This window comes from Globicephala melas, chromosome 17 (genome assembly GCF_963455315.2).
Source record: "Globicephala melas chromosome 17, mGloMel1.2, whole genome shotgun sequence".
Lineage (NCBI taxonomy): Eukaryota > Metazoa > Chordata > Mammalia > Artiodactyla > Delphinidae > Globicephala > Globicephala melas.
The window spans coordinates 78258333-78286129 of NC_083330.1; the positions used below are offsets into that span (position 1 = coordinate 78258333).

The window sequence follows — 27797 nt, forward strand, 5'->3', positions numbered from 1 at the left end:
GAGGAGGGAGGGCCGAGGCCCTGGAGGACGCAGGGCTCTGGCACAGCTGCAGGTGGAGATACAGGCCGTCGAGGGGCAGAGGACAGGCCTGGGGACAGAGCTGCCGCTGGCCGACAGTGGGGAGGGGCAGCAGCTCCTGGACACTACTTCACCGGGAGCCCAGACACCTCCTGACGCCCACCGATCCCGCCGCTGCCTGCCCACTCCCAGCCTCACGCCGCTGCCTGAACCCACGTACAGCTCACACTCCATAACGAGATGGACATTCCCTCTCCTCTCTGCTCCAAACAGGGCCACTGGCCAGGAGGCTGCGAGCCGCCACCTCTGCCCCAGCAGCACCCCTCCCTGACCCTCGGGGTCCTGGGAGGTTTGGGGCCCCTGAGGCCTGACCCACCTGGAACCAGTGTCAGGGAGGTGCCCTCAGTTGGGAAGCCAGAGACCAGCTGCCTCCAAAGCAGGGCGGGGGGAAGGAGCCCGAGAGGGGAGCCAAGGGCTGGCAGGGGGTGCATGGTGCCGCAGGTGCCCTCTCGTCGGAGGGACCCGCCCCGCAGACCAGGCTCCTGTATGCTCGGAGCTCCCCTCGGCCTGGCACGGCCCTCCTGATGCGCCCCACCTGGGTGCGGCCAGGGCTCAGACCACCTGGGTCCCAGCCGTGTGGCGTGCCTGTGGGGAAGCGGGTACCGACATCTTGGCTCCACGGGATCACGTGCCAGGGACACGCGTGCCCTGGGCTGGCACGGCTCCCCTTCGTGATGAGCCACTCTGCCCTCTGGAGCCACGAGGTGCCCCCCTATCCAGAGGGGTCTCCTGCACTCTGGGAGCCCGCAGGCCAAGCACAGCCGTCCTTCGGGCAGGGAGCCAGCTACTGGAACACCAGGCACGCAGCTCTCCATCGCCAGGGCCGCCTCTAGAGCTCCAGGCAGAGGGCAGAGCGGGGGGGGGGGGCGGCAGCCAGCAATACCCGGATCTGGGAAGGGGCTTCCGGGCGGCAGGAGCCACAGGAGCAGCAGGTGAGGCGCATTCTGGGCATCACAGGAGCCCAGGGGTGGGGAGGGGGGTGTCTGCGGGGTAACAGGGAAGAGAGCAGTGGGGGCCATCTCATCGTGCCCACAAATGGGGAGCCCCCAAAGGGTCTTAAAGGACATTCTGTGCTGCCAGAGGACGGGCTGCCCGAGGAGGTTGGGTGGAGGTCTTTACGGCGCCCCCAGGGCAGGATGCCCTCACTCAATACCTAACTGAGCAGGTCCAGGGGCCACTGAGCCAGGGAAGGGCCCAGAACCACTGCGGGAGGCCCTGGCAGCCCTCAGTCTCCTGCCCACTCACCACCTGATCCCTGGCCAGCAAGCCAAGGTGCCGGTCGCCCCTGACAGCCCTCCATGGGCCATCTGAAATGGCAGGGCCCCGAGAAGGAGGCTCCTCCCTGACCCACCCATTTCACAGATGAAATGACCGAGGCGAGAGGCAGGCCCAAGGTCACCCAGCCAGTTAGTGGAGACTTGGGTCTAAAGCCAGGAAAAGGCACCCCAGGCTGGCATTTTATTTTGTCCCATAAGGTGACTCGGGGAGGGGGAGGAGAGCAGGGACAGAGACACTGAGTGGACCCATCAGCTCCACACCCTCCGCGCCAGGCTGCTCAGCGCCCAGCAGCCACCCCGGAAATGCCCATCATGGACCAGAAAGCAGAAAGAGAAGATTATGAAGGAATCGGATGTGATTAACCTGTTGTCGTGACTTTAATTCCACCTTCTGGGCCTCCGTTTCCCCATCCGTCCACACCCCCTACCCCCCACCTAACAGGTAAGTCCTTCAAGGCAGAACAGGGCCTCAAAGGGGCTCCCTGGGACCACAAGTCTCACTCCAGTAACACTGTGAACGCATAAACCCATGCAAGTCCAAAAGCCCCCCTGGAATGTGGGGGGCAGTAGGGGGGGTACAGTAAGGAGTTTCCACACGGAACCAGTCTGCAGCCTGCCAAGGTGAGAAATGCCACGTGCGTCTTCCTGAGGCTGTTCCCACAGTCCCCTTCCCAGAGCACCGGCCCACTCACCACAGCCCAGCCCCCGACAGGCCATGCAGATCTGGACAAACAAGCCCCAAGAAACCTAAGCAGCGGGGTTCTGGCCGTCTCTGCTGCCGAGACTGATCGGCACCTTCCCAACAAGTCCTGTTAGAGATGTGCTGTCACCAGGACAGATGCAAACCTGGGGGAGGGCTTTTTAAACGCTAATGACAATTTTCCTTTGTCTTTCCCACCTCCAAAGACCCTGAAGTGGGGGAGGGAGGGTTGCAGGGAGGGAGGAAGGGATGCAGGGAGGTGTGGTGCCCAAGACCAGTGATGCTGACTCCCCGTCCCACGCCATCACCCTCTGGCCAGCACCTGCTTCGTACCCACATCACCCACACTGCAGATGAGGAAACAAGCTAGTCAGTGAGGCTGGCCTCAGGCCCCGCCCACGGCCCCCCAGGAAGCTCCAGCCTGGCTCTGAGGGCCACAGACAAGACATTGAATTCAGGCTGGCCCTGCATCAACCGAGGTCCTGGTCGGCCCAGAGCCCCACTCCTCTCCCACCAGCCCGTGCCCCTCCATCTTGGCTAAATGACAGCAGTGGCCTCCACATGGGGCCCCCTCACCCCCGGTAAAGCCCACCCCCTGCCTGTACTCACCACTCGCACGAGGAGGGGCTGGCGGTACCTGGGCCCTCTGCTCCCCCGAACCCCGGCTGGGGGCCTCTGCGTGAGCACAGAGCTGTGCATCTGGCCCCTACCTCAACCTGGCGGCCACGAGAGGCTGCCCAAAGCACTGGCTGACCCCCTGAGCAAACCCCACGACCTCCTGGGGCTTTGCCCTCAGAGCGGAGGGCCCACCTGCTCAGGAGCTCCCAGCATTTCCTGGGGGGCAGCCCTCACCCCACTCACATCCTCAGGCCCTGGGCCCTGCTGGGGAGCCTGCACCTCTGCTCCCTATGTGCCGGACCAAGGCCAAGTCCGTCCGTCCTAAGCAGCCGCTTCATTCCACCTCACACAGGCGGTGCAGACCCCCGGGTGTGCCCGAGGGGCTGTCGGGGGCTCCCCCTAAGAGGGCTTCAGCTCTCGAGCTGCAGGAAGAAGCGGGTCCCTCTCTGCTCAGGCCTGCCGGCACCTGGAGCTGTCAGGGCGATGGCTCCTAATTTGTTCTCAGCTCCTCTGGGAAAGCAGGTCTCACTGTGCCAACGGCAGGATAAAAACATCTCTGTGTGTCTGGTCCTTTCTGGACCATCTCGGCAAGAGGAAGAGGGCTGCCTTCCGAGACACGGCCCCCGTGTGGCCGCCTTCCTCTCTGGGCAGCGAGGTCTGGTGGGGGGAGGCGGGCCACTGAGGCAGGTCCTCTGTCGGGTGCTGAAGAAACAAGCATTCCTCCACCAGGCCAAAGTGTGGGGGTGGGCAGGAGGGGGGTCGAACCCCGCCTCTCAGGGGGCGTCCACCTCCTTCAAGAACGTAGGACCTGCTCATTGCAGACACGGTAACAGGGCCTGGGCCAGTGACTCAGTTTGCCAACTTGCCCAAGTCTCTGTTTTTCTAAAAGAATCTGCTTTTAGGGAAATTTTGTTCCAGAAACCCAGCTCCTGAGAGCTTCGGGGCAGGCAGGCCCCCCAACTTCTCTGCCGGCAGGCAAAACCAAGGCCCAGAGGGAGGAGGGGACACACACTCAGAGGCTCAGGGCCCACCACCAAGAGAACCAGGCGGCCCAACGGCTACATTCTACATGCACTTCCCACATCAGGAGGCCCCCTCGCACACTCACTGGCACACCTGCCCCTGCACCTGCACATCCACCCACATACTGGCACACCCACTCAGGCACCTGCTCCCACAGGTCCATCTCAGGGAACTGCACACCTCTGGCAGTTGTCACAGGTCATCCACGGCCAGCAAAACATCTGGCAGCATGTATTACACACATGCAAACTTGAGAAGAACAAAGAACTAGCAGCCCCCCACACCCCATGGTCGGACACTGACAACACCACCGCCACCTGCTGGCAGCCACCCCAAATTACAGGTTCAGTTCTCTCGGCAGTTCACTCAACCACTCAAAAACTATCCACTGGAACTAACTGGGCGCTGAATGGCCTCATCAGAGCGAAATGGCTTCCTGGAAACCTAAGCGTGCAGTGAAGGAAGCAGCCACGGAGACTGGCACGTGCCACCACGTGGCCAGAGGGCTGAGTCCACTAGGAAAACACGGGGGGCAGGGCGATGAGACACAGGGTGAGACGCTGTTGGGTTCCCTGGACTCCCTCTCTCCACCGGGCGGCCCAGGTGGCCAAGCTCAGGCAATGCCCTGGGAGCCCAGGTCCAGCCCCTCTGGGCTCGGGCAGGGGGCAGGCCTCAGTCTGCTGGTCACAGAGCAGTGGCACCACCAAAGGGCCGGCCCAGTCTCCACTGCTGGAGCGCCGAGAGCCGCCACGGCAGCCGGGGACACCCATGGGCACACACACATGCACGCACGCGTGCGCACGCCAGCCCGCACCTCGATCTGCAGGATGGCCTCCTCACGCAGCCGGATGGCCTCCAGGTCCTCCTCGGTGATCTCTGGAAGCAGCGCCTGCCCCTGGGCCTGCCACACGCCGTCACCCCCGTTAAAGATCTTCTCGTCCTCGGACAGCTCAGCAAATGGGGCCTGGGGACTCTGCCGAGACACAGACCAAGGTTACCCGCACGCACAGCCCGCTGCCACCAGGCCGAGCTCTCGGCAGGCACCCAGGAGCCCCCAGCCTGCAGCCCTGAAGGGGCGGGGGGGCGGGCTCCACCCTGTCACTCGAGGGACGTCCCCACAGGGCCCCGGGTGCTGGGGCTGCCGTAGATGGTGGGCAGACACTGGGCCCTGTGGCCGTCCCAGGCCTGGCTGCGGGGAGCACTCGGCAGGACCCCACAGCCCCCCAGAGCCAGGGCCACACAGAAGACCCTGCAGAGCACAGCCGCCACGTTCCCAGCTCTCGAGGGGTCACAAGCCTCTTCATGAGCCCCCAGGAAATGTCCCTACAAGCACACAAACCCCAGCTATTCGTCGGGGGGCTGTGGCCCCCCTGGGAAGCCCATCCCAGAGCTGGTTACAGACCAAGTGCAGCTGCCGGGCAGGGGCCGTGGAAACCGAAGCATGGACGTCACCCAGTAGGGCACAGACCCGCCCCAGCTGGGACCAGATCACGGGGAAGGAAAGCCGGAGGGGGGTTTTCAAGTTGTCTTATCCTTTACTGATTCCTTTAATTCACCAAATTTTCGAATGCAATAAACTAGCAGCTTCTCCCTTTAATGAATTCTATCTGTCCCCTGAGGGAACAACCTGGGTACAAGTGAGCTGACATCCACCCCTGAGGTGCCAGTCCCGAGTGGGGAGTGGGGTGCCAGTGGGGGGCCGCGCCTACCCAATCCCCACAGAGATGAGACAGCAGGAGCCAGGGATACCCCTCCTCCCAGAGCCACGGCTTCACACGAACAATGCTTCCAATTTACCTGCAAATTTTCAGCAGCAAAGCCTACTGACCTGCACCCCACGGCACCCCCCCAGGAAGACAGATAACGGCACACGCACTCCCCCCAGCCCCGCTCCCCCAGGCCTGTCGTGATGACCAGAGCAAGAGGAGAAGGCACAGAGGACGGGCAGAGCCCCGGGAGGGCAGCCTGCCCACCAGTGCCCCTCACCTCCCACGTGTGTCGAAGCTCCTTGGAGCCGCTGTCTCTGACGCTCCCAACATCCTTGCAGGGAGCAGCCAGGAGCCCACTTTACAGATGAGGCCGCAGAGGCCGAGAGGCCAAGCAACCCAGAAGAGCCGGGAAGTGGAGCAGGGCTCCGGGCTCCCACCTGGCACAGGGAGCTCCAGGGCGAGAACCACAGACCAGGAGAGAGGACGGTGCCGGCACAATGCTGACCACACGCCCTCCTCCCGGCCCGGGGACACACTGCCCTGGAGGCAGAGGTCAGTGCTGGGCGCACAGACAGACGAGGGGGACGGCTGCCGCTCTTCTTGAGCCCCTCCTACAGGTGTCTGGGCAGCGGGGACGGGGCTGAAACACAGGACTGCCGTCGCCCACGGAACGGCCCTCTGTCACATCCCCAGGACACTTGGCGTCGGTCACCTTGGAAGGAGGCTGCAGACGCTGCCACTTGCCTATTTTCTGTTTCCCCTTTGTTACAGGCCCCTGATGTCTGCCTGCAATGAAGACCACCTTCCCATGCCCTGTGCAGCTCAGGGTCACATGGCAGTCCTGGCCACACTGACGCCAGAGAAGTGACTCTGGGTGTGTGTGGGGGGGGCGGGCGGGTAGTCCAGGGGTCCACTCGGCTCCACAGGACGGTCTCTGTGCCTGTCCTCCCAGCAGACCCTGCTCCCTGCGGGCCCTGCCACACCGCCTACAGGAGGCCCCGCGGGTCAGCAGGAAGAGAACACAGTCTAGTGTCCACATTCTTTCCTGCACTTTGGGGCCCACGATGGCCACCGCAGGCCTGGCCTGCGGTGCAGTGGAGCGGATGAACACTGCCCACACATACTCAGCTGGGCACCAAAAGCAGCAAATGGCACAAAAAAGAACCTTGGGGCACTTGGACAAACGCCAGTACAGGCGGGCGCAAGGCACTGGAAAGCCACGTGTGACTGCGCCTAGGAAAGGGGACACACCGGATGCCACCCTTTCCATTGCTCGAGCCCCCACAGGGTGGGCACGCTCCCCTCGGTCACAGGGGGACGCGTCTGCACACACCCCGTCCTCCTCCCAAAGCTGGCACTCTCCCTACAGACCACATCGATACACGCAGCACCTCGTCCCCACCGTCAGCAGAGGCCTTTGAATAAATAAATACGTGGATACGTGAACACAGAATAAAAGATCCACAAATTCTGCTGACGGGCGCTCCTCGTCCAAGGCGGCAGTCACCACCTCCCTTCCCGGTGTGGGCGGGAGGAAGTGAGCAGTGCCAGGCGGGCAGCAGCGGGGTGCGGGCTGGCCCCGCGCCAGGCCGCGCGCCTCCACCGCCCCCCTTCGGCGCTTCCCAGGCCCCGCCTAGGCTGCAAAGCCCAGTCAGGTTCCGGCCCAGCACTGGCACCGTCGGGCCAGCGGCACACTCTCAGGGCCTCAGCGTTCTCCTCCACAGAACGGGAAGGGTGACCCGCGCCCAAGGCCTGTGGCCTGTGTTCACCACACAGCAGCTGTGCTGTCTGCACCCCCTGTCCCGTCCCTTCCCCGTGCTGCCCAGCACACCCCTCACTCCCAGCAGGAGCCGCGGCATCTGGTCCCCCTCGCTGATCCCATGCCCTCAGTCCAAGGCGGGGAGGGACCGAGAAAGCTCAGCTCTGCCGCTTACTAGCTGTGTGATACTGCCGAGGTCCTTACCTTCTCCAACCTCAGCCTTCGCTTCCCTAAGACGGGGCCGATACCGCCTACGTCCCAGAGTCACATAAAGAAGTGACTGGGATGCAGGAGAGGCACTGACCAGCGAGCACACGTGAAAACGAGATGCCAATGGAAAGCCCAGGTCAGGTGCCACGCAGGGCCGGCCGTCCCCGGGCAAGTGAGTTACAGGGCACAGGACACGCGTGCCTGCGGGGGACCCCAACAGTGCACCCCTCCCAGCAGCAGCTGCTCCAGAACAGGACACCCAGCCCTGAGCTGCACTGACGCCGGCCCCCCACCCACCTGACTCCATTGGCCTGGGGCACCGCCTGGACAGGGGCTTCTAAAGGCCTCCCTGGCAAACCTAACAGCCCCCGTGGGAAGAGCCCTGGCCCGCGCACCCAGGGGCACGCCCACTGCAGCTCTGCTGTAAAGCACAACGTGACCAGCAGGGGGTGGGCAGGAGCACGGGGGCGCAGCCTGCAGTGAGCACCACGGACCAGCTGAAAGTGAGTCAGACACTATGGTGCAGAAGTGACACGACGGGTGTCGCGTGAAGCCTCCTGGAGTCTGGGTTTCCGTGGAAGCTCCAGAAAGCCGAAGCAAAGGGTGCCGGCCTCCCTGCAGGCGTGGGTACGGCGCCTGGCCTCCACAGGTATCGGCCGCCTTCCCCAAGCGGCTCAGGACAAGGGAGCAGGGAGGGAGAGAGGGCTGATCCCGCCGCGGCCCCCCTCCTGTAAGGATCAGAAAGCACCCTTTATTCTCCTCACAAAGCCTCAATGTGGGTCTTGAGCTCTGAAGCCAGGATTAGGATGTGCTGGCAGGGTGGGCGCTGGGGCCGCAGCGCAAGGGATAGCCGTGTGATGGCTTTCCAGCTTGCGGGGCAGCCAACAAAGGCGGCTTTCTCTTTGCTCCAAGGCCCAGGGCTTGGGTTCCGTTCCGACACGTCCATTAGAAGCCCACAGTCCAACGAGACTGCTGGGGGGCGGGCCCAGCGGTTTCCCGTGAGAAGAGATGGAGCCCGATGGGGGTTCAGGGAGGCCAGGAGGGCGCGTGGCGGGGGCTCAGCGTGGCCCCCCACCCAGGGCCAGTGAGCAGCGACCCAGGGCTCTCAGGGGCTCTGGGAAACGGGCCACTGTCTCGCCAATTCCGGCCCAGGGCTCTGCATGGGAAGCCCGTGACCTCGGCGGGAGGGCAAGCGTCAGAACGACAGAACGAGAGCTGGTCGCACACTTGGGAAACACAGCTTCTGCGTAGTAGCCCGAGGCTGGTCATCCACTTCTCCAAACAGCAAAAGGCTGTGTGTGTGAGCTGACGGAAGGCTGGAGGCTCAGTAAAGCCCAGGACACAGAACAGGCGTGACTGTCGCCATCCTTCCCTGGCCCCATATTAAATAAAGGCGCTGGGGCCCAGGGGCAGGGCCAGCCCGCCCTGCGCCTGGCGGGGACCGCAACTAGGGTACTTCCCAGCAGACGTGGAGGTGAGGTGGTCTTTATTGCTGCTGCTGGGAGCACGGGGCTCTGGTGAACCCACACCGAGCTGGCGACGGCAATGCAGACTTCGGAGTGTTCCCAGCGCTGGACAGGCACAGCCCTGCCTTGGGACAGAGGCCAGCCCAGAAGCACCTGGCGGCTGCCCACTGCCTAGGCCTGGGTAGGAGACTGACCCAGGACCCAGCTGAGGCTGCGGCCGACAACAGCCAAGAAGGCTGACTCCAGAGAAGCCAACCTGCCCCTGCTCACAGCCACACCCAGCACTCAGCTCAGAGGAGAGCCAGCAGGCAGCGGCCACCCCTGCTCCTGCCAGGACCAGGACCACCGGTCCGCAGATGACAGCCCGGAAGTCCGGATCATCAATGCGGCCACACCCCCGGGCTGAATCCTGCAGTGTATCATCTCATCAACTACAGCTTCCAAAATTCCTGGAAATAATCTAATCTTTCATAACTTCTCAGAAGCACTGTTGACCACTGTCTTCCTCTTTAAGAAAAACTCTACTGAAATAGGACATCAGTAGTTGAATGCACAAATCACAAGTGTAGATCGGTCTGTGAACTGTAACAAAAGGAAGACTTCCGGGTCAAGATACGGACATTCCAGCCTCCTCCTCATCATGCTGTCCCCTACCAAGGGTAGGGGCTTCTAACTCTGCCCGTTGGTTTGGTCCGGTTTTGACCTCTATCCTCTTTGGGCTCAGCGTGTGTCCGAGGTGTCACCGGGGCCTTGCTGGCCACAGCACAACCCTTCTGCTGCCACAGTCTCCCATTTACGGACTCAGCACAAATGCTGTCCATCCCACCGCAGGCTGGCTCTCTCCCAGGTGTCTGCTGCTGTATGTCACGTGTGCTCAGCGTTCTTCTATGTGACTTTTCACTGGGTATACATTTAAGGTGGAGCTGCAAGGCCACAGACAGGACGTTTCACTCCCCAGGTGTGTTCAGCTACCAGAGCGGGGGCACCACTCACACTCCCGTCTACTGCACAAGGTCTCCGGCTGCCCCACAGCCCTGCCGGCACTCGGCGCACTCCTGCATTTTCATTAGTTCTTTTTAGTCGTGTTGGTGGGGGTGAGGTGTGCAGAGATGCAGCATCGTGGGTTAACTCTGCCTGCTTCTAATGACACGTGCTGAGCACACACCCATGTGCTTACCAGCCATGCTGACGTCCCTTTTGAACGTGCATGCCCCAGGGTGTTTGCCCTTTTATGTTTCTGAATTGAGTTGTTTGTCTTTTTCCTACTGATTTGTAAGAGATCTTTACACATTATGAAGTCCTTTCAGATACGTGATGTGCAAATGCCTTCTCTCACTCTGTGGGTCACCTCTTCGCTCTCTGAGGGTTGTACAGACTGTAACAAAGTCAAGTTTATCACTTTTTCTTTATAGTAAGTACATTTTCATCTGTGTGGGAGGAAGACAGCCTCCTATGGTAGCCTCTAGAAGCTTCACTGCCTTACCACTCACATTTAGATGTGTGATCCAGGGAAGTGTTCTGAGCCTGGGTGAACCGGGGTGAAGGATCTGTTGTGCCAGCAGTGCTCCAGCCCCCTCCCAGCCACAGAGCGATGGCCCTGGGCCCGCAGCACTTCCTGGCTGAGAGGGTACTCACAGCCTGAGCTGGCTTGTCGCCTCGTGTGGACATCCTGCCCTTCGCTCCTCAGTCACTCTGACACCAAGATGCAGTGGGCGGGGTGTTCGGACCTGTACTTGCCGTGTGCTCAACAGGACCTTTCCCAGCTCAACCATCAGCCAATCAGCATCAAGTCCTGTGCAAATCCTGTGCCTCCCACTGCGTGGCAGTGCACCTCCCACAAACCAGGTAATCACGTATGTGTGAGTCTGCATCTATATGCGACTCTGATCCCACTGGTCTGTTTGCTTAGCCTTCAACAAATACCACACTGTTCCAATTTCTATTGCTTTATATTGTGTTCTGATACCTGGGAATGTAAACCCTCAGTTCTGTTCTTCAAAACTGTCTTCATTATTCGGGGGTCTTTATATTTCCATATAGATTTTATGATCAGTTTGACAATTTACACACGCGTCATATATAAACACATATTCAAAACCTGCTAGGATTTTTATTTGGATTGTATTGAACCTACAGAACCACTTGGTGAGAACTGACATCTTTATACATCAAAGTTTCCAATCTACAAATATGGTGTACCCCTCCATTATTTAATCTTCTGTAATTTCTCTCAGTAATGTTTTATAGTTTTCTATCTAGAAGCTTCGACAACTGGTCATGGATGTCTTCCTGGTTTTGATGCTATTATAAATGCTGCCACTCTTTAAGTATCATTTCCAAATTGTCTTTTGCCGGCACACACAATGTTTTCTTGCACACTGACATGATAACAGAAATCCTGTTACATTCACTTACGAACTCTCAAGTTTCATCAGATTCATTCACATTTTCTAGTTACACAATCATGTTGTCTGTGAAGGGGTTTTAAACCTTCCCAATTTTAAACCTTTTATTTCTTTTTCATCTCTTATTGCACAGGATATGCCCTCAGTGCAATGGAGAATAGAAGCAATAATACTGGACACCATGTCTCCTCCTCACTCTCAGGAGAAAAGATTTTAATATCTCACCAGTGAGTGTGCTGCTGTTAGACTTTTGCAGGTACCCTTTATCAGATTAAAGGCATTCCTATCTACTCCTAGTTTGCGGAAAGTTTTGAGTCCCCCTAAGTGGGTGCTGAATTTTACCAAATGCTCTTCCGTGTCTATTGAGATGATCAAATAGATTTTCTTTCTTACTGAATTAACATGGTAAATTACTCTGATTATTTCTGAGTGTAAACCAACCTTGCATCCCTAGAATAAATCCTACTTTATAATGATGTATTACCTTTATATCTATTGCTAGACTTAGCTTATTAACATTTTGGTTAGGATTTTTGCTTCTATGCTCGTGAGACAGCACGTTATTTTCCATTTACTAGCCTCATAAAGCAAGGTGGGACGTATACCCTCTTTTTATATTCTATATAAGAGTTTGTGTAAACTGGTATTATTTATTCCTCAAATATTTGGGAGAATTCATCAGTAAAGCCATCTAGTCTGAAGTTTTATTGCTAGGATGCTTGTTAATTATGGATTTCATTTCTTTAATAAATACTGGACTTTCCAGATTTTTTACACATCCTGGGAGGTCACATTTTTCTTTAAAAACTTGTACTTCATGTAAGTTGTCAAATTTATGGGTATGAAGTTGCTAACAGTATCTTATTACTTTTTTTTTTAGTTTTTAGAAGCTATAATGGTATAGCCATTTTCATTACTGATGCTAGTAATTTGTATTTTCTCTCTGTATCTTGATTAACCTTGTAGGATTTAACAATTTTATTAATCATTCTAAAGAACCAATCTTTGGCTTTGTTGAATTTGTCTATCGTACATCTATTTTATTTTTCACTGGTTTCTGCTTTTTCCTATATATTTTCTTTGGATTTAATTTTTTGTTGTTTTTCTAGCCATCTGAGATTGAGAATTAGATCACTAACTTTCACACGTGCTTCTTTTCTAATATATGTGTTTAAAGTTATAAACGTCCCTCTAAGCACTGCTTTAGTTGCAACCCATAAGCTTTAATTTCTTGCATTTTCATTTTTGTTCAGTTCAAGATTATTTCTAATTTCTACTAGGGTTTCTTCTTTGATCCATGGGTTATTTCAAATTATATTATTTAAATTCTCAACCCCTGGTGTTGAGAATTTTGTTACCAGATTCTAGTTTAATCGCACTCTGGTTAGAGAACATATTCAGTATTATGTCAGTCATTTAGAATCTGCTGAGACTTGCTTTACCATCCAGCATATGCATTATGTGTATATTCTCTTAGTGTCATAAATATCAATTAGGTCAGTGTATTAATCAGTGGTATTGCTTGAATATTTTATATCCTTCCTGAATTTTTTCCATTTATTTTATTAGTCATTTAGAGTGGTGTGTCATAATTTCCGACTGTGATCGTGGATTTACTAGCTTTCCTTTTACTACTATCAGTTTTGCTTTATATTTCTATTTTTGAGGGTATATTGTTAGGTACATATAAATTTAAAATTATGTCTTCCATTTGAATTAACTTTTTATCCTTACAAAATATACCTCTGTATGCCCACTAAGAATTCTTCATGTGAAGTCTACTTATTCTGATATTAATATGGCTATACCAGCTTTCTTTAGCTTTTGGTTGCACAGTATATTTTTTTCCATATTTTTACTTTCAACATTTTTCTGGATTTATATTTAAGGTTTGACTCTTCTGAGCACTACACAGCTTTTTTCTTTTAACCAAGTCTGACCATCTGTGCCTTTTAATTGGAAGGGTTAGTCCATTTTAGCTTAGCATAAGTGGTATAAATCAACCATCTTACAATTTATTTCCTATTTTTCCCTGTTTTGTGTTGATTTCTTTTTTTTTTTTTTGCTTTTAAATTAAGCATTTGTTTTCTTATTTCATAGGTACCTCTCTATTTATGTTACACTGTCTATTCTTGTATTGTCCTTTTAGTATTACCCACAATGCAATATGCATCCTTGGATTATTACAGCCTACCTTACGTTGGTATTTTTGTCTCTTCTCTGATGACGCAAGGACATTACAGTACCTTAACACCATTTACCTCCTTTATGTCCTCTGTGCTGTTGTTGTGCAAGTATTTTCATTTGCCCCATATCTTAAGCCTCACAAGTCATTATTATTATTACTCAACAGTCAACATGGATTTAGGTGTATCCACATTTTATTGTTTTCAGTGCCCGTAATTCCTTCCTCCATTACTATGCTTCCATCTGGGATTATCTTCCTTCTTCTACTTTTAGAGAGTTCTGCTGATGAATTCTCTCAGTTTTTGTTTCTCTAAATATGTTTTCATTTCACCTTTCCTTCTGAAAAATATTTTCACCAGATGTAGAATTCCAGGTTGGTAGTTATTTTCTTTCAACTGTCCTCTGGTTTCCACTGTTTCTTTTAAAACGTCCAGTGTAAGTCTCACTGCTTTTTTAAAAATAATGTGACTTTTTCTTGGGCATCTAAGATTTTTTTTCTGGCTTTAATCTGCTTTTAAGATTTTATTTTTGTCTTTGGTTTTCAAGTTTTTATTACGATGTGACTAAGCGTAGCTTTAAGAAACAGGATAACTTTATCCTATTCATCATAGAGCTTCTTCAATCTGTGGCTTGAAGTATTTGGACAGTTTTGGAAAATTCTCAGCCATTACCTCTTCAAATATTGTTTCTGTCCATTCTCTCTCTCCCCCGTTCATCTAGGACTCCAATTACACCCTTTACTGGATTTTCTATCATTCCTACTCACAGGAGGGTTGGTCTAATACAAGTTGGTCCTGTACAGTAGGTAGAACTGTCAGCAAGCACTTCCCTGTATCAAGCCCATGCCAGAGACCTGAGGGTAAAATGTCAATTTCTTTTTCTATTTTAAGGATATTTAATTCATTATTTTATTTTATTTTATTTATTTTACCTACATTTTTATTGAAGTCTAGTTGATTTACAATATTGTGTTAACTTCTGCTGTACAGCAAAGTGATTCAGTTATACATGTATACATTATTTTTTATATTCTTTTCCATTACGGTTTATCATACGATACTGACTACAGTTCTCTGTGCCATACAGTAGGACCTTGGTCCTCCCCGCCCTTCCCTGGAGCCCCAGTGGCACCGGATTCTAAGCTGTCCTCTAACACCCCTGGCCAGGTAAATACTCAGCACCCACCTGCTGCTTGCCAACCCTCTGTGCTGTGGGAAGCAGTGCTCTGGACTTTTCTGCAATTCTCTGTTGGATAAAGTACAAGAAAAGGGAGACGGGAAGAACAGAAAAGGTGGGGAAAAGAGAAGAAACAGTCAGATAAACACAAAGCACTGGACGATGACACAGCAAAGCACACCTTCAGCTGCCCCAGGACTCTAACTGGGAGCCTGGCTGGGCTTGGGGGCTGATCGGCTAGATGGCTTCCTCCCACATCCTCGGGCGGGTGTGGAAGGATGGGTGATACCTGTTCTCCCACCTCCCACGGGGCTGTCATGAGGACCCTCTTAGGCAGCGCTCCAGAGGTAAACATCCCTCGCTTGCACGCATGCTGTGGCCCCACCAGCCAGATCCTGGCGATTATCCAACGTCTGCAAGGTGGCCCTTCCTCTGCTTTGGGGGGTGGGACTGTACCAGGCCGACCCAGAGTGGGTGCTCAGGGGACCTGCAGGGGCCTCACCTTTTGCACCACTCCATAGCTCTGGATGGCGTCTGAAAGCTGAGTTTTCAGACGGTCCAGCTGAAGACGCTCCTGCTGCAAAGAGTGGGGGGCGGCTTCAACAGGCTGCCGAGGCCTCATCTTGCCCCCGCGGCCCCTCCATCCCTGGGCACTTCAGTTCACTATGCTCCTGTGCCCCTCCCGTCCCTCCTGGCAGCACCTGCACCACAGCGTCCCCGTCCATCCATCTCCAGCCTCACGGCCGTCACCACCCCCTCTGCCATTAGAACTGGGTTCATCAGCCGGTGCCGTCATCTCCATCACCTCAAACACCAGCAAGGGCTCCACGGGCTCAGCCAGCATCACCGTGAACACCATCTCCACCCAAACCACAGGCATCATCAATACTGACCTCGGGGCCAGCCGCTCTAACGTGATATGCCTGTCCTGTCCCCAAAACAAACTACTCGGGTGAGAGGTGTTACAATCCCCACCTAGCAGCTCAGGAGATCTTGGGCACAAGTTCTAAGTGGCCTGTTCCAGGTCACACAGGCGGTGAGGCTGCATCTCAGCCCCAGCATCAGAACTGCAGCCGGCAAACCATCCATCCTGCCCCCAGCACCTCAGCCCTCACAAACGGCCTCTGTCCTCCTGCTGGAATGGGACCTCATCTCTCGTTCGTCTCTGCACCCCAGCGTCAAGGATGAAACCCGGCACAGAGCCAGCACTCAAGGCATACTGACAAACGAGGGAATGGGCAAGCAAGCCCTGGACCCTGACACCGCCAGGCCATCAGGAGCCACAGCCCCTCCTCTCTCACCACACAGCACTAGCACCAATGGAGCCACGCCAGTCCCAGGGTCCTTGGACCAGGACGCGGACACAGGCTCCTGGTCCCCTCCTGCCCCCAGCACCTCCTGTCAGCTCCCAGGAGAGCCCTGGACACTCCCCAGACCCTGCGTCTCAAGTCCCAGAACCCAGCCCTCACTGCCACCATGCACCCCATGCAAGCCCATGGGTGAAAAGGAGCCACGGGGCACCAGCAGGCCAGGCGCGTTTCGGGAGACCAGCTCTCCAACACCTGCCCTTCCAGGGCACTTGGCAGTGTCTGGGCCTCACAGCTCTGTGGAGTCTGTTCCAGTGTCCAGGTAAGGCTCTTATAATTGGCACCATATGTATGCCCCAAGACAGACCTAAGGGCCCAAGGGGCTATTTAGTGCTTTTGAGCAAAACATCTCCAGCTCTGCAGCCCACGTGCTCCAGCACCAGCTCCAGGTGACGGGCTCAGCCTTCTTCCCTGCGAGAGCAGTGACCCACGCTGCCCCCCTGGACGAGACGTCCTCCCGCAGGCCCGCACTTGTGTTCTCCCAGCATCTGACAGAGTAGGTGTGCAATAAATGTTTGTTGGTTCTCAGATGGAGGGATGGGTGGGTAGATGGCTGGGTAAGGCAGTGGACAGGCAGGTAAATGGATGGAGGGACAGATGGACAGACGGGGGGCTGGTGGGTGGGTGGATGGAAAGAAGGAAGGATATATTAGGCTAAAAGTGAGCCCTCTGAACTCCCAAGGGGGTCAACTCTGCTTTCCAGCCCTCGTGACATACACAGAGCCGGGGACATGCGTCACAAGGCCACACGTGAACAGGCCCATGAACACCAAGGCCTCAGAACCGCTGCAGACGCTGCCCTGTGCTGCGTGAACCCTGGGCGAAGGCCAGGACCAGGCGCCCGCCTCTGGTCCCGACGACCAGGCTGTGATTGTTATATCGCATGCAGAGCAGTGCCCGCCACTCCCAGCAAAGCTCTGAGTGCTTCCTCCACCTGAGACCTCGGGTGCACCCTGCCCGCGCCATGCAGGGACACCTGACCCCTGATCCTAGGACGTTTTTTTAAGTGTATTTTTTTTTTTTTTAATCAAAGTGTAACTCAAGTTTTCGAGCTGGGTCTACTTTATGAGGTAAAAATCCAACTATCTTAAGTGCACAGTTCACCTTAAGTGTAAGCTTCAGTTGTACAACCAGCACCAGCACCTGGTTTTAGAACATTTCCATCACCCCCAAAGCCCTCTGTGTCCTCCTGAGACCAGTCCCCACGTCTGCTTTCTGTCTCCAAAGGGACCTCCGGGCACCTGGGACGAACAGAACACACACGTGCTCCTCTCACCCCGCGGGAGCTCTGTGCTCGCCCAGGCTGAGCAGCATCAGTGGTCCACGCCTGCCCACTGCTGGACGGCGCCCGCGGGGCTCACCACGGGGCCTGAGTCTTCCTCACCAGAGGCAGGGCCTCTCTGCGAGGGGCCACACTTCAGCTTTTAGGATTTGGAGGTGGGTCTCTGCTGTTGTAGCTGCTGGCAGCCCTGGGCCACATGTAAACGAATGGGCAACAAACAAGCTTCACTGAAGAAAACAGGCCCCTGCTCTGTAAGCCGCGAGGGCTTAACAACACTGCATGCTCTGGGCTCCCCCAACCTCTGGGGGAGCAGGTAGGGTGTGGATAACAGACAGCCGGCCAGGGCTGGAGGGCACGTGAGAGGCCAGTGGGGAGGGGCAGCGGGGACATGGGGGCTGTGAAGGGGCCGTGGTCTGGGATGCAGTGGCCGTGACCACGCTGAGGAGGCCGACGGTGAGTGCAGTGGCAGGAAGGGCACACGTAGAGGTGGCAGGTGGGTGAGGGGCACGTAGAGCAGGGCAAGGGGACAGGGCACTCTTGCCCAGGAGGCCGGGAGCCCACGGCACCTGCACCGCTGCCCGGCCCGCGGCCCAGTGAACAGAGGAACGCGCGACCTCTGCCCCGAGCAGCCGCGTGGCCAGCATCTGTCTCCCCACCCCCGCCCCGGGCCCTGGCCCCCTCCGGCCCCCAGCGAACGTACCCGGGAGCAGCCCCGCAGGAGCTCAGCCATCTGCTTCAGGGCACTGGTGCTGGCTGCGATCGCGTGGTTGGTCTGCTGCTGCACCGTGTGCCTGGAGTGGGTGTGGAGGGGAGAGAAGACCAGGGGGCGGGCAGCAGAAAGGGGGGATGACACAGAAGGGCAGCACGGCAGGTGGCGGGCTCGCGGAGGGACGGGAAAGTGCACAGGAAAGGAGGAGTCGTGCAGGGGAAAAAGGTAACAGACGGGAAGGACGTAAAGATAGGCCCAGGGAGGGACGGACACGGGAGGGGGCAGGCGAGGCGGGGGAGGGGGGCAATAACATGACACGGTGAACTCAGGTCAGCGTCACCAGGCCCCTCACCTCCCAGCCCCCATGGACCCCATACCCAAGCCACGGGCTCGGTAGCTGCACCCCCGGGGCCCCAGCCATGAGCCCTCCCTGTGGAAAGGCCACTGTGGGTCAGCACCGGTCGGGGCCCAGGAAGCACGGTGGCCGCACAGGTGGCCCTGGGACCACTGCTGAGGAAAGCCCAGCCCTCCCCCAGGCCTCTGGGGGCCCCGGTGAGACTCCCACCTCCAGACCCAGGAACAGGGGGAGGCCGGGCCCAGGGCCTCTCCCAGCCCCTCACTTTATGATTCTGAGTGTGACCTTGAAGGTGCTGAAAAGACCAGCCCCTCACCGCCTGGGGCTGACCACTGCCCCTGTGGATGGAGTGACACAGGGCAGACCGTGTCCTCAGGCCTCCTGCGGGCTCACAGGCCCAAGTGAGGGAAGGGCCCTGGCCTGGCTGTGGGGCGCAGACACCAGAGACCCTCCCGACCTTCAAGCTGCAGCGCAGATGCCCCTTTGCCCCCTGTGGGACCCCCACGTGGCAGCAGCGGGCGTGGGCACCAGGCCACCCCGGGCTGAACATGGGAAGCTCCGGACAGGCCACCCACGGAGCTGGGTGCCGTCTGCCGAGGTGGACGCCCCGGGAGGCACGGGCAGGCCCCAGGCCCCGACGCTGGCCCCTGGGTCACACGGAGCTGCGGCATGCGGAAAGGGGGATGGGGGTGGCATAGGAAGGAGACTCTGCACCAGCCTAAGGGGGCGTGGGCCGAGGACGCGGTGCAGGGACCCTTTCCTCCCAGGTCGCCCGGAGGCCACAGGAAACAGCAGGGACACACGCCGCGTTTCCCCTCGGGATTTGGTCACGTGGTCGCTGGCGCCACAGAGCCCTCCCTCCTTGTCACACCTCCCACCCAGATAAGGAAATATTATGAATCCCAAATGCCAATAAATTTGACAGCTAAGATGAAAAAGAAAAATTCCTTGAAAGACAAGAATTATCAAAGCTGACTCAGGAAGAAACAGAAAACCTAAACAGCTCTACACCTACTGAAGGAATTAAATTTGTTCTCGAAAACATTCCTACAGATACAGACGACTTCACCATCAAATATTTAAAGAAGTAATATCAATACTATAGAGTCCTTCAGAAAACAGACAAGAAGGGACACTTACATTTTGCGCGGCCAGCATTACCCTGATACCAAAACCTAAACAAAGAATCTAAACGCGAAGAGCAGCAGAAGTCACATGACAGAGCAGCAAAAGTCCTGCACAAAATATGAGCAACTTGGATCCAGCCACACACAAAAGTCTAACATCGTCCAAGGAACGCGAGCTTGGCCTGACACCCAGAATCAATTAATGTAGTCCTCATACTAACAGAACAAATTTAAAAGGGAGGAAATCATCTCAATAAACTATGCAGAAAAAGCATCCGACAAAATTCAACAAGAATTCATGACAAAAGCTCTAAGAAAACTAGAAAAGAGAAGGGAAGGTGATCAACTCGATGAAGAGAGACTGTAAAGACAAAGCAGCCTCCTGTCACTGCCAGGACAGGCGGGCGGCTCCCCCTGAACGGGCACTGGCACAGGCGTACACTTCCAGGACTGCCTACCTCCACGTGGAACTTTATAGGTTTATGACATTCTAACTATAAAAGGACACGGTTACAACACCGTAACGGGACGAAAGAGGTAAGCAGCACAGAGATTTAAAACAAAGAAGTGGAAGAGTCTCTGTCACAGACGACAGGTTCATTTATGTAGAAAAATCCTAGGGAATATGGAATCTAACGAGGGCACAGGGCACAGGCGATAAACAGAATCAGCTGTATTTCCATGTAGCGGAACCAAAAATGGGAAATGAAATTTAAGCAACGATACCTCTTACAACAGTATAAAAATATAGGGACTTCCCTGGTGGTGCAGTGGTTAAGAATTCACCTGTCAATGCAGGAGACATGGGTTCGATCCCTGGTCCAGGAAGATCCCACATGCCACAGAGCAACTAAGCCCATTAGCTACAACTACTGAGCCTGTGCTCTGGAGCCCGCGAGACATTAACTACTGAGCCCGCGTGCCACAACTACTGAAGCCTACGCACCTAGAGCCTGGGCTCCACAACAAAAGAAGCCACTGCAGTGAGAAGCCTGCACACCACAATGAAGAGTAGCCCCCGCTCGGGGCAACTAGAGAAAGCCTGCGCGCAGCAACGAAGACCCAACACGGCCAAAAATAAATTAATTAATTAATTAATTTTAAAATATATACATATGAAATCATTACCATAAATTTAACAAAATACATGCAAGACCAGTGCACTAAAACCTACAAGGAACTTCTGGGAAAAAAACACCTGTAAATGAGACGAAAGCCGACCATGTTCATGGCCAGGAAGACTCAGGATCCCTGTGAGGCCAGTTCTCTTTAAACGGGTCTGCAGAGTCACTGTGACCCCATATAAAATTAGAGCAAGCTTCAAACATCAGAAAAGGACAAGCTGACTCTAAAATTTATGTTGAAATACAACCAATCGGAAGTAGCCAAGACAATTTCAGAAAAGATGAGCAGAGCTGGAGGACGTCCAGCAGGGAGGTGCGGCCGCAGGGCAGGCTTCCTGCCCGGGGCTCCTGGAAGGACCGTCCATTCATTCAGCTACTCTTGCCGGGGGGGGCCAGCAGTGCCCTGGGCTGACACCGATGAGCCTCACCTTCACTCCCCGGACACCTCGGCCAGTCTGGGAGCCGTGCTGGGGGGCGGGACAGAGCCACTCACGGTGGCTCACAGAAATGACAAAGCCCACGCCTGTCTCACGCAAGATGAGAAAAACAGGTTCAACCTTGTGAGGTTCTCGTGAAGCTATATTTATTCAATTTGAAGGATCGTTCTTTCTCCTGAGATCAGGTCCTGCCTACTTCAGGAGTGCTGAGATATCTTTATTTTTTAATATGATGGCAGTAGTGGATGGTAGCGTACTTTTTTTTTTTTAATGTCCTTACTTGGCAAAATACAGAAGCTGGTGACTGTCAATGTGGAGAAAATATAGACTTGACAACTCCATGCTGTCTCAAGTCATTTAAAAATGCTAACGGCGGGCTTCCCTGGTGGCGCAGTGGTTGAGAGTCCGCCTGCCGATGCAGGGGACGCGGGTTCGTGCCCCGGTCCGGGAAGATCCCACATGCCGTGGAGCGGCTGGGCCCGTGAGCCATGGGCGCTGAGCCTGCGCGTCCGGAGCCTGTGCTCCGCAACGGGAGAGGCCACAGCAGTGAGAGGCCCGTGTACCGCAAAGAAAAAAAGAAAAATGCTAACGGTCCAGGAGGTGCACAAATTCCCCCCACATATGTGGCCATGGAAGGCTCTGGAAGGCCAGGACACACAGGCTAGGGAGCCTGGTCAGCCCCACCTGGAGGAGGGGCAGAGGGCTGGGGTTCCTGAGGGGTGGGGCGGGGCAGGAAGGCACTCAGCGAGCTGTGGACCTGGAAGCTGAGGCTGCAGGGGCGGGTGGGGAGCAGCTGGGGCCCGGGGAAGGGCCCGCTCCCCTCTCCAGACCCACATCGGTGATGGCATCCTCCAGCCCCCAGACCAGGCAGCCCAGGAAACGCGCTCAAGGGTCAGGGCTCTGAGAAGGCCACCTGTCTGACCCTGGGGACCGCACTCCGGGAGCCCAACCCAGAAACAGGCAGCAGCACAGAGACAGACTGCACGTTCCTGATGCTGAAGACGGACCAGCCCGAGAGCGGTCCCGCATCTCAGCTGAACAACCACACAGAGCTGACAGCGCCATCTGTGCCTCTGAAAGGCACATCTTCAGTGTGCGACGGGGGCACGCATAGCCCCAGCCCTAAGTGTGTCCCTAAGGACATCAGTGACTGAAACGCGACTCCACGGAACGCCTGTGGGCCTGAGAAGAGGCTGGCAGGAGGCCACCCGAGTGCCCACGAGCACGCACTGCTTCCACCATCAGGAAACAATACATGCTACTTTCAAAAAGAAACGTAAAGAATAACTTAAAGCAGAATCGCACACAAAATCTGCCGAGGGCCCTCTGTTGCCTTGCTCTGCACCCCGAGACTTGGCAGGGGTGGTCCCAGACTGCTTGGGTGGACGGAGAGAAGGAAGGAGGGGTGGGGGGACGGACGGACGAGTGGGTGGCTGGGTTCTGGCCTGTCCACTGAGAGAGGTGCAGCCTGAGCCACACGTCCAGCCCCTCCCGGGGCCTCAGAGTCTTCCTCCATGAAGGGGAACAGCCTTACCTGCCCCCTTCCTTCCCAGGGTACTTGCGGGATGCAAGGAGCCGAGGGCAGGGCTGAGCCCCGCCAGCCGGAAGCCCCACCTGCTGCCACAAGCTAATTCCAAAGCATCAGGAATCATCAGGGCAGAGAACGCTAAACCCACTGGTGACTGGCCCAGACCTCGGAGGTGCAGCCGGAGCTCTGGTGTGTGGCAGACACGTGAGGGGACAGTCAGTGAAGCAAAAAGTGTGCAAGAGACGCATGTCCCGCCACCTGAGTGCACACCTGTACACAGGTGTGTCTACATGGGTGTCACACATCTGTGTTGGGGGTGGCCCCACGTGAGCCCAGCCAGCTGTCGGGCTGGTGTGTAGATGGGCCGGCATGCGAGTGGGTGCAGGGCACATGCGTGTACACCCACACGCACCACACGCACACTCACAGGCTGTCCCGCAGCTCCTGCGTGCCACTTGGCGTCCCCAGGGACCGGAGGCTCTGCTCCAAGAAGGCCACTGCCGAGAGAAGGGGGCAGGAGTCAGGGGCAGCGGGGCTCCACCACACAGTCCCCACCCTCCAGGATGCGCCCCCAGCCTGCCTCTGTGCAGGGACGTGGGTGCCGAGACCCCACAGCAGGGCCCCAGGGCAGCCCTCTCCCCAGCTGTCCAGAGACAGAGGCCCTGAGTGGGGCTCAGGGACCCTGGGGAGCTGCCCCAGTGGGCCTCGCCCTGGCTCTGGGGAGGGAGGGGATTCTCTCCCCCGCTGGTCAGCGCTCTCTGACCTGGGAGAGCTCAGAGTTCAGGGCAAACGCGAGCTCCCACCCACGAGGGTACAGGGAGCCCGGGCCACCCTGTGCCCATGCCCCCGTGTCCTGAGGGAGTGGAGGACAAGCCCTGTCCTCGTGGGCTGTGGCTCTCGCCCTGACCCCTAGCCTCGGTGACCTGTGAGGGGGCGGCCCTGCCAGTCTGAGGGAGGCTCTGACACGCTCCTCCCCAGGGGGCCCATCCAGGTCCCAGGTGTGCGACGGGGGAGGGAGGAACGGGCCCAAGAGGGCACCTGCCGAGGACACAGCCCAGCCTGAGCCCAAAGCACTGGGCTCATGCCCTGCCCCCACCTCGCTGTCCTGCGTCGGCAGGGCCTGGGCCACAGGGCACCCTAGTGCGGGAGGCCACCACCCCGAACCTCCCGCAGTGCACTCCGCGGCCCGGACCAGGGCAGGGTGAGGCCAGGGCACTGACTCACCATTGGAGTTGATTCGGAAGACGCTGGCCGACGTCTCCTGGAACAGTTCCTGGAGGTCACTCAGGTCCATCTCGGTGGCTGTGAGGAGACAGGAGGGGGAGGTCACATCTTCACTGCGCAGCCTGAAGGCGGATCCCTGGGTGGATCCCAGGGCCACCATGCTTGGGCAGAGCCACCCCCTCCCAGCTGTGTCCCCTCGGGGTCCAGCAGAGCCTCAGAGACAGAACAGGAGCCGCAATGCTCAGTGGGGGCCGAAGAGAAGGGCAAAGGGGGCAGCTCCTCGGGCCAAGCCCCCACTGCTGGGCACAGCCCAGGGCAACGGCAGCCTCAGAAACTGCGGAAGTCAGAAAACCCCGCAATGACATCTTTAAGCACTGAAAAGAAAGGAAAAAAAAATCAGTCAACCAGAACTCTGTACCCAGTGGAGATATATTTCAAAACTAGAGGCAAAATAAAGACTGATTCTCAGACAGAAAAAAGCTGAGAGAAGCTCTTTCAGCCAGAGATGCAGAACAGGAAATGTTGAAAGCAGCTCAGGAGGGCAAAGGACGCTTGGATCGGCCGGAGGAGCTGAAGACCGCAGTGGGCGAGCGTGCGGGCAAGCGAAGACGTCCTGTCTCGCTCTTGACCTAGCTCAGAGTCAGATCATCGGAGCCAAACGAGCACCAACGGCGTTAGACGTGACGTATGTGCGGGGTGCAGGGGCGCAGACGGGAGTCCTGTAAGGAGCTCACACACCAGGAGGAGGCGAGGCTGTTCCTCGAGGGAAGGCCACGGACGCTAAAGACGCTGGTTACACACTCCAAGCAAAGCCACTCAAAACCAGAACACCCCTAAGCCAACAGCGGAGGGAACACAGAGCACTGCACCCCACTCGGTCACTCCAAAGAAAGAAGGCACAGCGGAGGTAACACAGAGCACTGCACCACGCTCGGTCACGCCAGAGAAAGAAGGCAGAGAGAAGAAGGACGAGGGGTCACAGGGAAACAAAGGAAGCAACTATCGACGTGGCAGATTTACCCCAAACACACACGTTTTGACACGAGAGAGAACCCATCTAAGGCAGGGTCATGCATCACAGCCCACGCATGACCAGTAAAGACCACGCTGGAGTGTGGATTCAGAACATCTCTGTCATCACCGGAAGCTCAGGGTGAACTGCTGCCACCACTCAATCCACAGCAGAGATGTCAGATGGGACAAAAGCAAACTCGACGGCACGCCGAACACGAGAAACCCAGCTCACGTGTAAAATCAGATACAGCTTATAAAGTAAAGGATTGGAAAGTGCATCCATGTAACAGTAATCATGAGACAGCTGGAGGGGCCACGACTGACATCAGACAGAGTAGCACTCAGGACGATGGGTCCAACCAGAGACCAAAAGGACGTGGTTACAATGGTATCGGGGACGAGCGACAAAGACAAATGACCTAAATATGCACCTCGTATCACTGTGTGAAAATACACGAAGTAGAAACTGGCAAAACTGAGACTCGCCGACACCCCACTCTCAGGAGTTCCCAGTACGAGCAGACAGAAGATCCGCTGTCTGTCAGTGCTCTCCAGCAACTTGACCGGAATGAGCATCGCAGGACGCGCCACCCAGCAGCAGCGGAACGCACATCCTTGTCAGACACACAAGCAACTCGCAGAGGATGCCGATACCTCAGGCCATAAAGCAAGTCTCGATTGTTGATAATCGTTGAAATTACGCACAGTATAGTCTCTGACCACAACAGGACTAGGAACCAATAACAGAAAGAGATCTGGAAATAGACACTTATTTGAAAAACAACATATTTCCAAATAACCATTAGGAAAGAAAAAAATCACAAAGGAAATTAGAAAATATTTTAAACTGAATGAAAACATAATACAAATGTGTGTAAGTAAAACAATGTGCTGAGGAGAATTTGTAGCAATAAATACACTAGACAAGGATAAAAGTCCCAAGTCAATGATCTAACAGAAACAAGTCAACCCCAAAGTAGAAAGGAAATAATAAAGGTCAGCAGAAATCAGTTAAATCGAAGTGGGTAAATAGAGAAAACTGATGAAGTAAAAATCTGGCTCTTTGAAACCATCAACAAAATTGATAGACTTGCAGCCAGACTAGTTGAGAACAAAACAGAAAAGAAACAAATTAGCAACATCAGGAAGGAAGGAGGAGCTCTCACTACAGGTCCTACAGGCATTCAGATGACACGAGGGGAACTTTAGGAACAACTCGTGCCAGCAACTCTGACAACTTGGACAAAACAGGCAAGTCCCTTGAAAGACACAAAACAGTGAAGCTCACTCGAGAAGGACCGCAGCAAGGGTGGCACAGACTGTTAGAGAGACTGTGGGTGACAATCCTCCCACAGAGAAAGAAAGGCCGTCTCAGATGGTGGCCACATACTTAAGGGAAGAATAATACCAATTCTACAGAAAGCCTTTCGGAAAACAGGAGGAAATGATTCCCCACTCATTTCAATACTGGCCTCATAGTTTCCGTAATCAGACAGTGTGGGCTGTACAAGCAGAGACACAGATTGAAAGAAACATGAAAACAGAGGTGCCCAGGTCATTCCATGTTCAACCAACAGTGCGGTAACTGGGTATCTACAGAACCTCGACCCCAAATCCACCACACTCAAAAATGAACTCAACGTGGACCACAGGTTCAATACAGGTGTCTGGCAGGTCCCTTGCCTTGTCTCCAGAATCAAGGTTGAGCAGATGCACGCGACAGGCCAGCAGCCCAGGAAGAGATGGACGTGGGTGTGAGCAGACGCTGCACCAAAGAAGAAGGATGAACGGACAGACAGCACAGGACAAGCCCCTGGTGCAGAGACCGGGCTGCATCGCAGCGAGGCCCCTCTCCCGCCAGCTCTGTGTGGCTAGAGCCAGCATGACTGCCAGCAGGGACGCCAAGCAGAGGGCTTCTCACAGCTGCCCTGGGGCCTGAAAACGTACAACCGCTGTGGACGATGGCTCGGCAGTTTCTTACAAAGTTAAACTTACACTCACGCTGGACCAGCAATTCGACTCTCAGGTATTTATCCAAACCCGCCAAGAAAGCGAGGACGTGTTTCCACACAGATGTTCACACGCCCTTTTACTGCGCCAAAAGCCGGCAACGAGGAGCCCGCCCACCACGTGGACGGACACAAACCGTAGAGCGGCCCCTCCCGAGCAACAGAAGGACAAGCTATGACACACCCCACACCCACGGCCAGTCCTCGAACATACTAGGACAGGGGAGGAAGCCGGAGCCGAAGGAGAGCAGCCCGCAGACCTCACACAGGCTGGGAGGGAGAGCAGAGCTGGGCCGGCATCTGGAGGGGAGCAGGGGCCACCCACTGCAGCCCCGGCTCTAGGCCAGCCCAGCCCCAGGGCAGCACGGAGATGTGACACTCGTGCAGCGGGGACCCAGCGCAGGTACTGGGCGCCCTCACCCTCCTCCGGCTCCACAGCTGCTGCCACGATGGCCTCACACAGCAGTTCTGCGGCCCGTGTGCCGCCCAGACGGCACCTATTATTACCGCCCCAGCGCTCTCTGGGCTGCCAGACAGCAGGCCTGCGCTGACCTCGCCCTCCCTGACCCGCTGTGCCTGACTGCAGCCTCTGTGGAGAAGTCAGGCCCCGCAGAGCGATGCTCCCCTGGAAAGCCCGGGAAGGGCTCTGCCTGGGAGGCCCGAGGTAACTGGGGTAACAGGGTCTCAGGTCCCCACCTGCCCATCCTGAAGCTGCAGGGCCAGCCCAGCCCGAGCCAAGGCCTCGTCTGGACACTGAACCAGAAACAGAGAGAGAAAAGCAAGTGCGTGTGGGACGAGCAGGGTAAGCGCTGCCCTGGAGACCCTGTGTTTCAGCTTCACATGTGACACTGCCAGGAGAAGAGGTCTTTCTCATTGTAGGTCACAGCCCAAAGGCTGGAACTAGGTGCCCTTGAGAAGACAGCTGCATCTTTGTCTGTGCCTGGCTCTGCTCTGCGACGGGTGAGGGAGGGGACGAGCACCACCGAGGAGGAAGCCAAGCCCCTGAATGCCTG

The 27797-nt window shown here is 55.8% G+C and overlaps 1 protein-coding gene across 14 annotated transcripts in view; it reads right to left on the reverse strand.

Moving 5' to 3' along the window:
- Positions 1-27797, reverse strand: part of TSNARE1 (t-SNARE domain containing 1) — a 145895-nt gene that overhangs the window by 80812 nt on the left and 37286 nt on the right. For 12 of the 14 annotated variants that reach the window (XR_009559570.1, XM_060287404.1, XM_060287402.1 and 9 more), the window contains 6 exons: positions 23762-23839; positions 22965-23034; positions 17958-18048; positions 15111-15185; positions 14618-14677; positions 4511-4669 (listed from right to left, as the gene is read on the reverse strand). Coding sequence is in view for 13 of the 14 variants with exons in the window: in XM_060287404.1 (XP_060143387.1) it covers positions 4511-4669; positions 14618-14677; positions 15111-15185; positions 17958-18048; positions 22965-23034; positions 23762-23839 (533 nt within the window). In the remaining variant the exon portion in view is untranslated. Of the gene's footprint in view, positions 1-4510; positions 4670-14617; positions 14678-15110; positions 17874-17957; positions 18049-22964; positions 23035-23761; positions 23840-27797 lie in introns of those variants that run through there. The other 2 variants (XM_060287400.1, XM_060287408.1) reach the window with 2 other exon arrangements.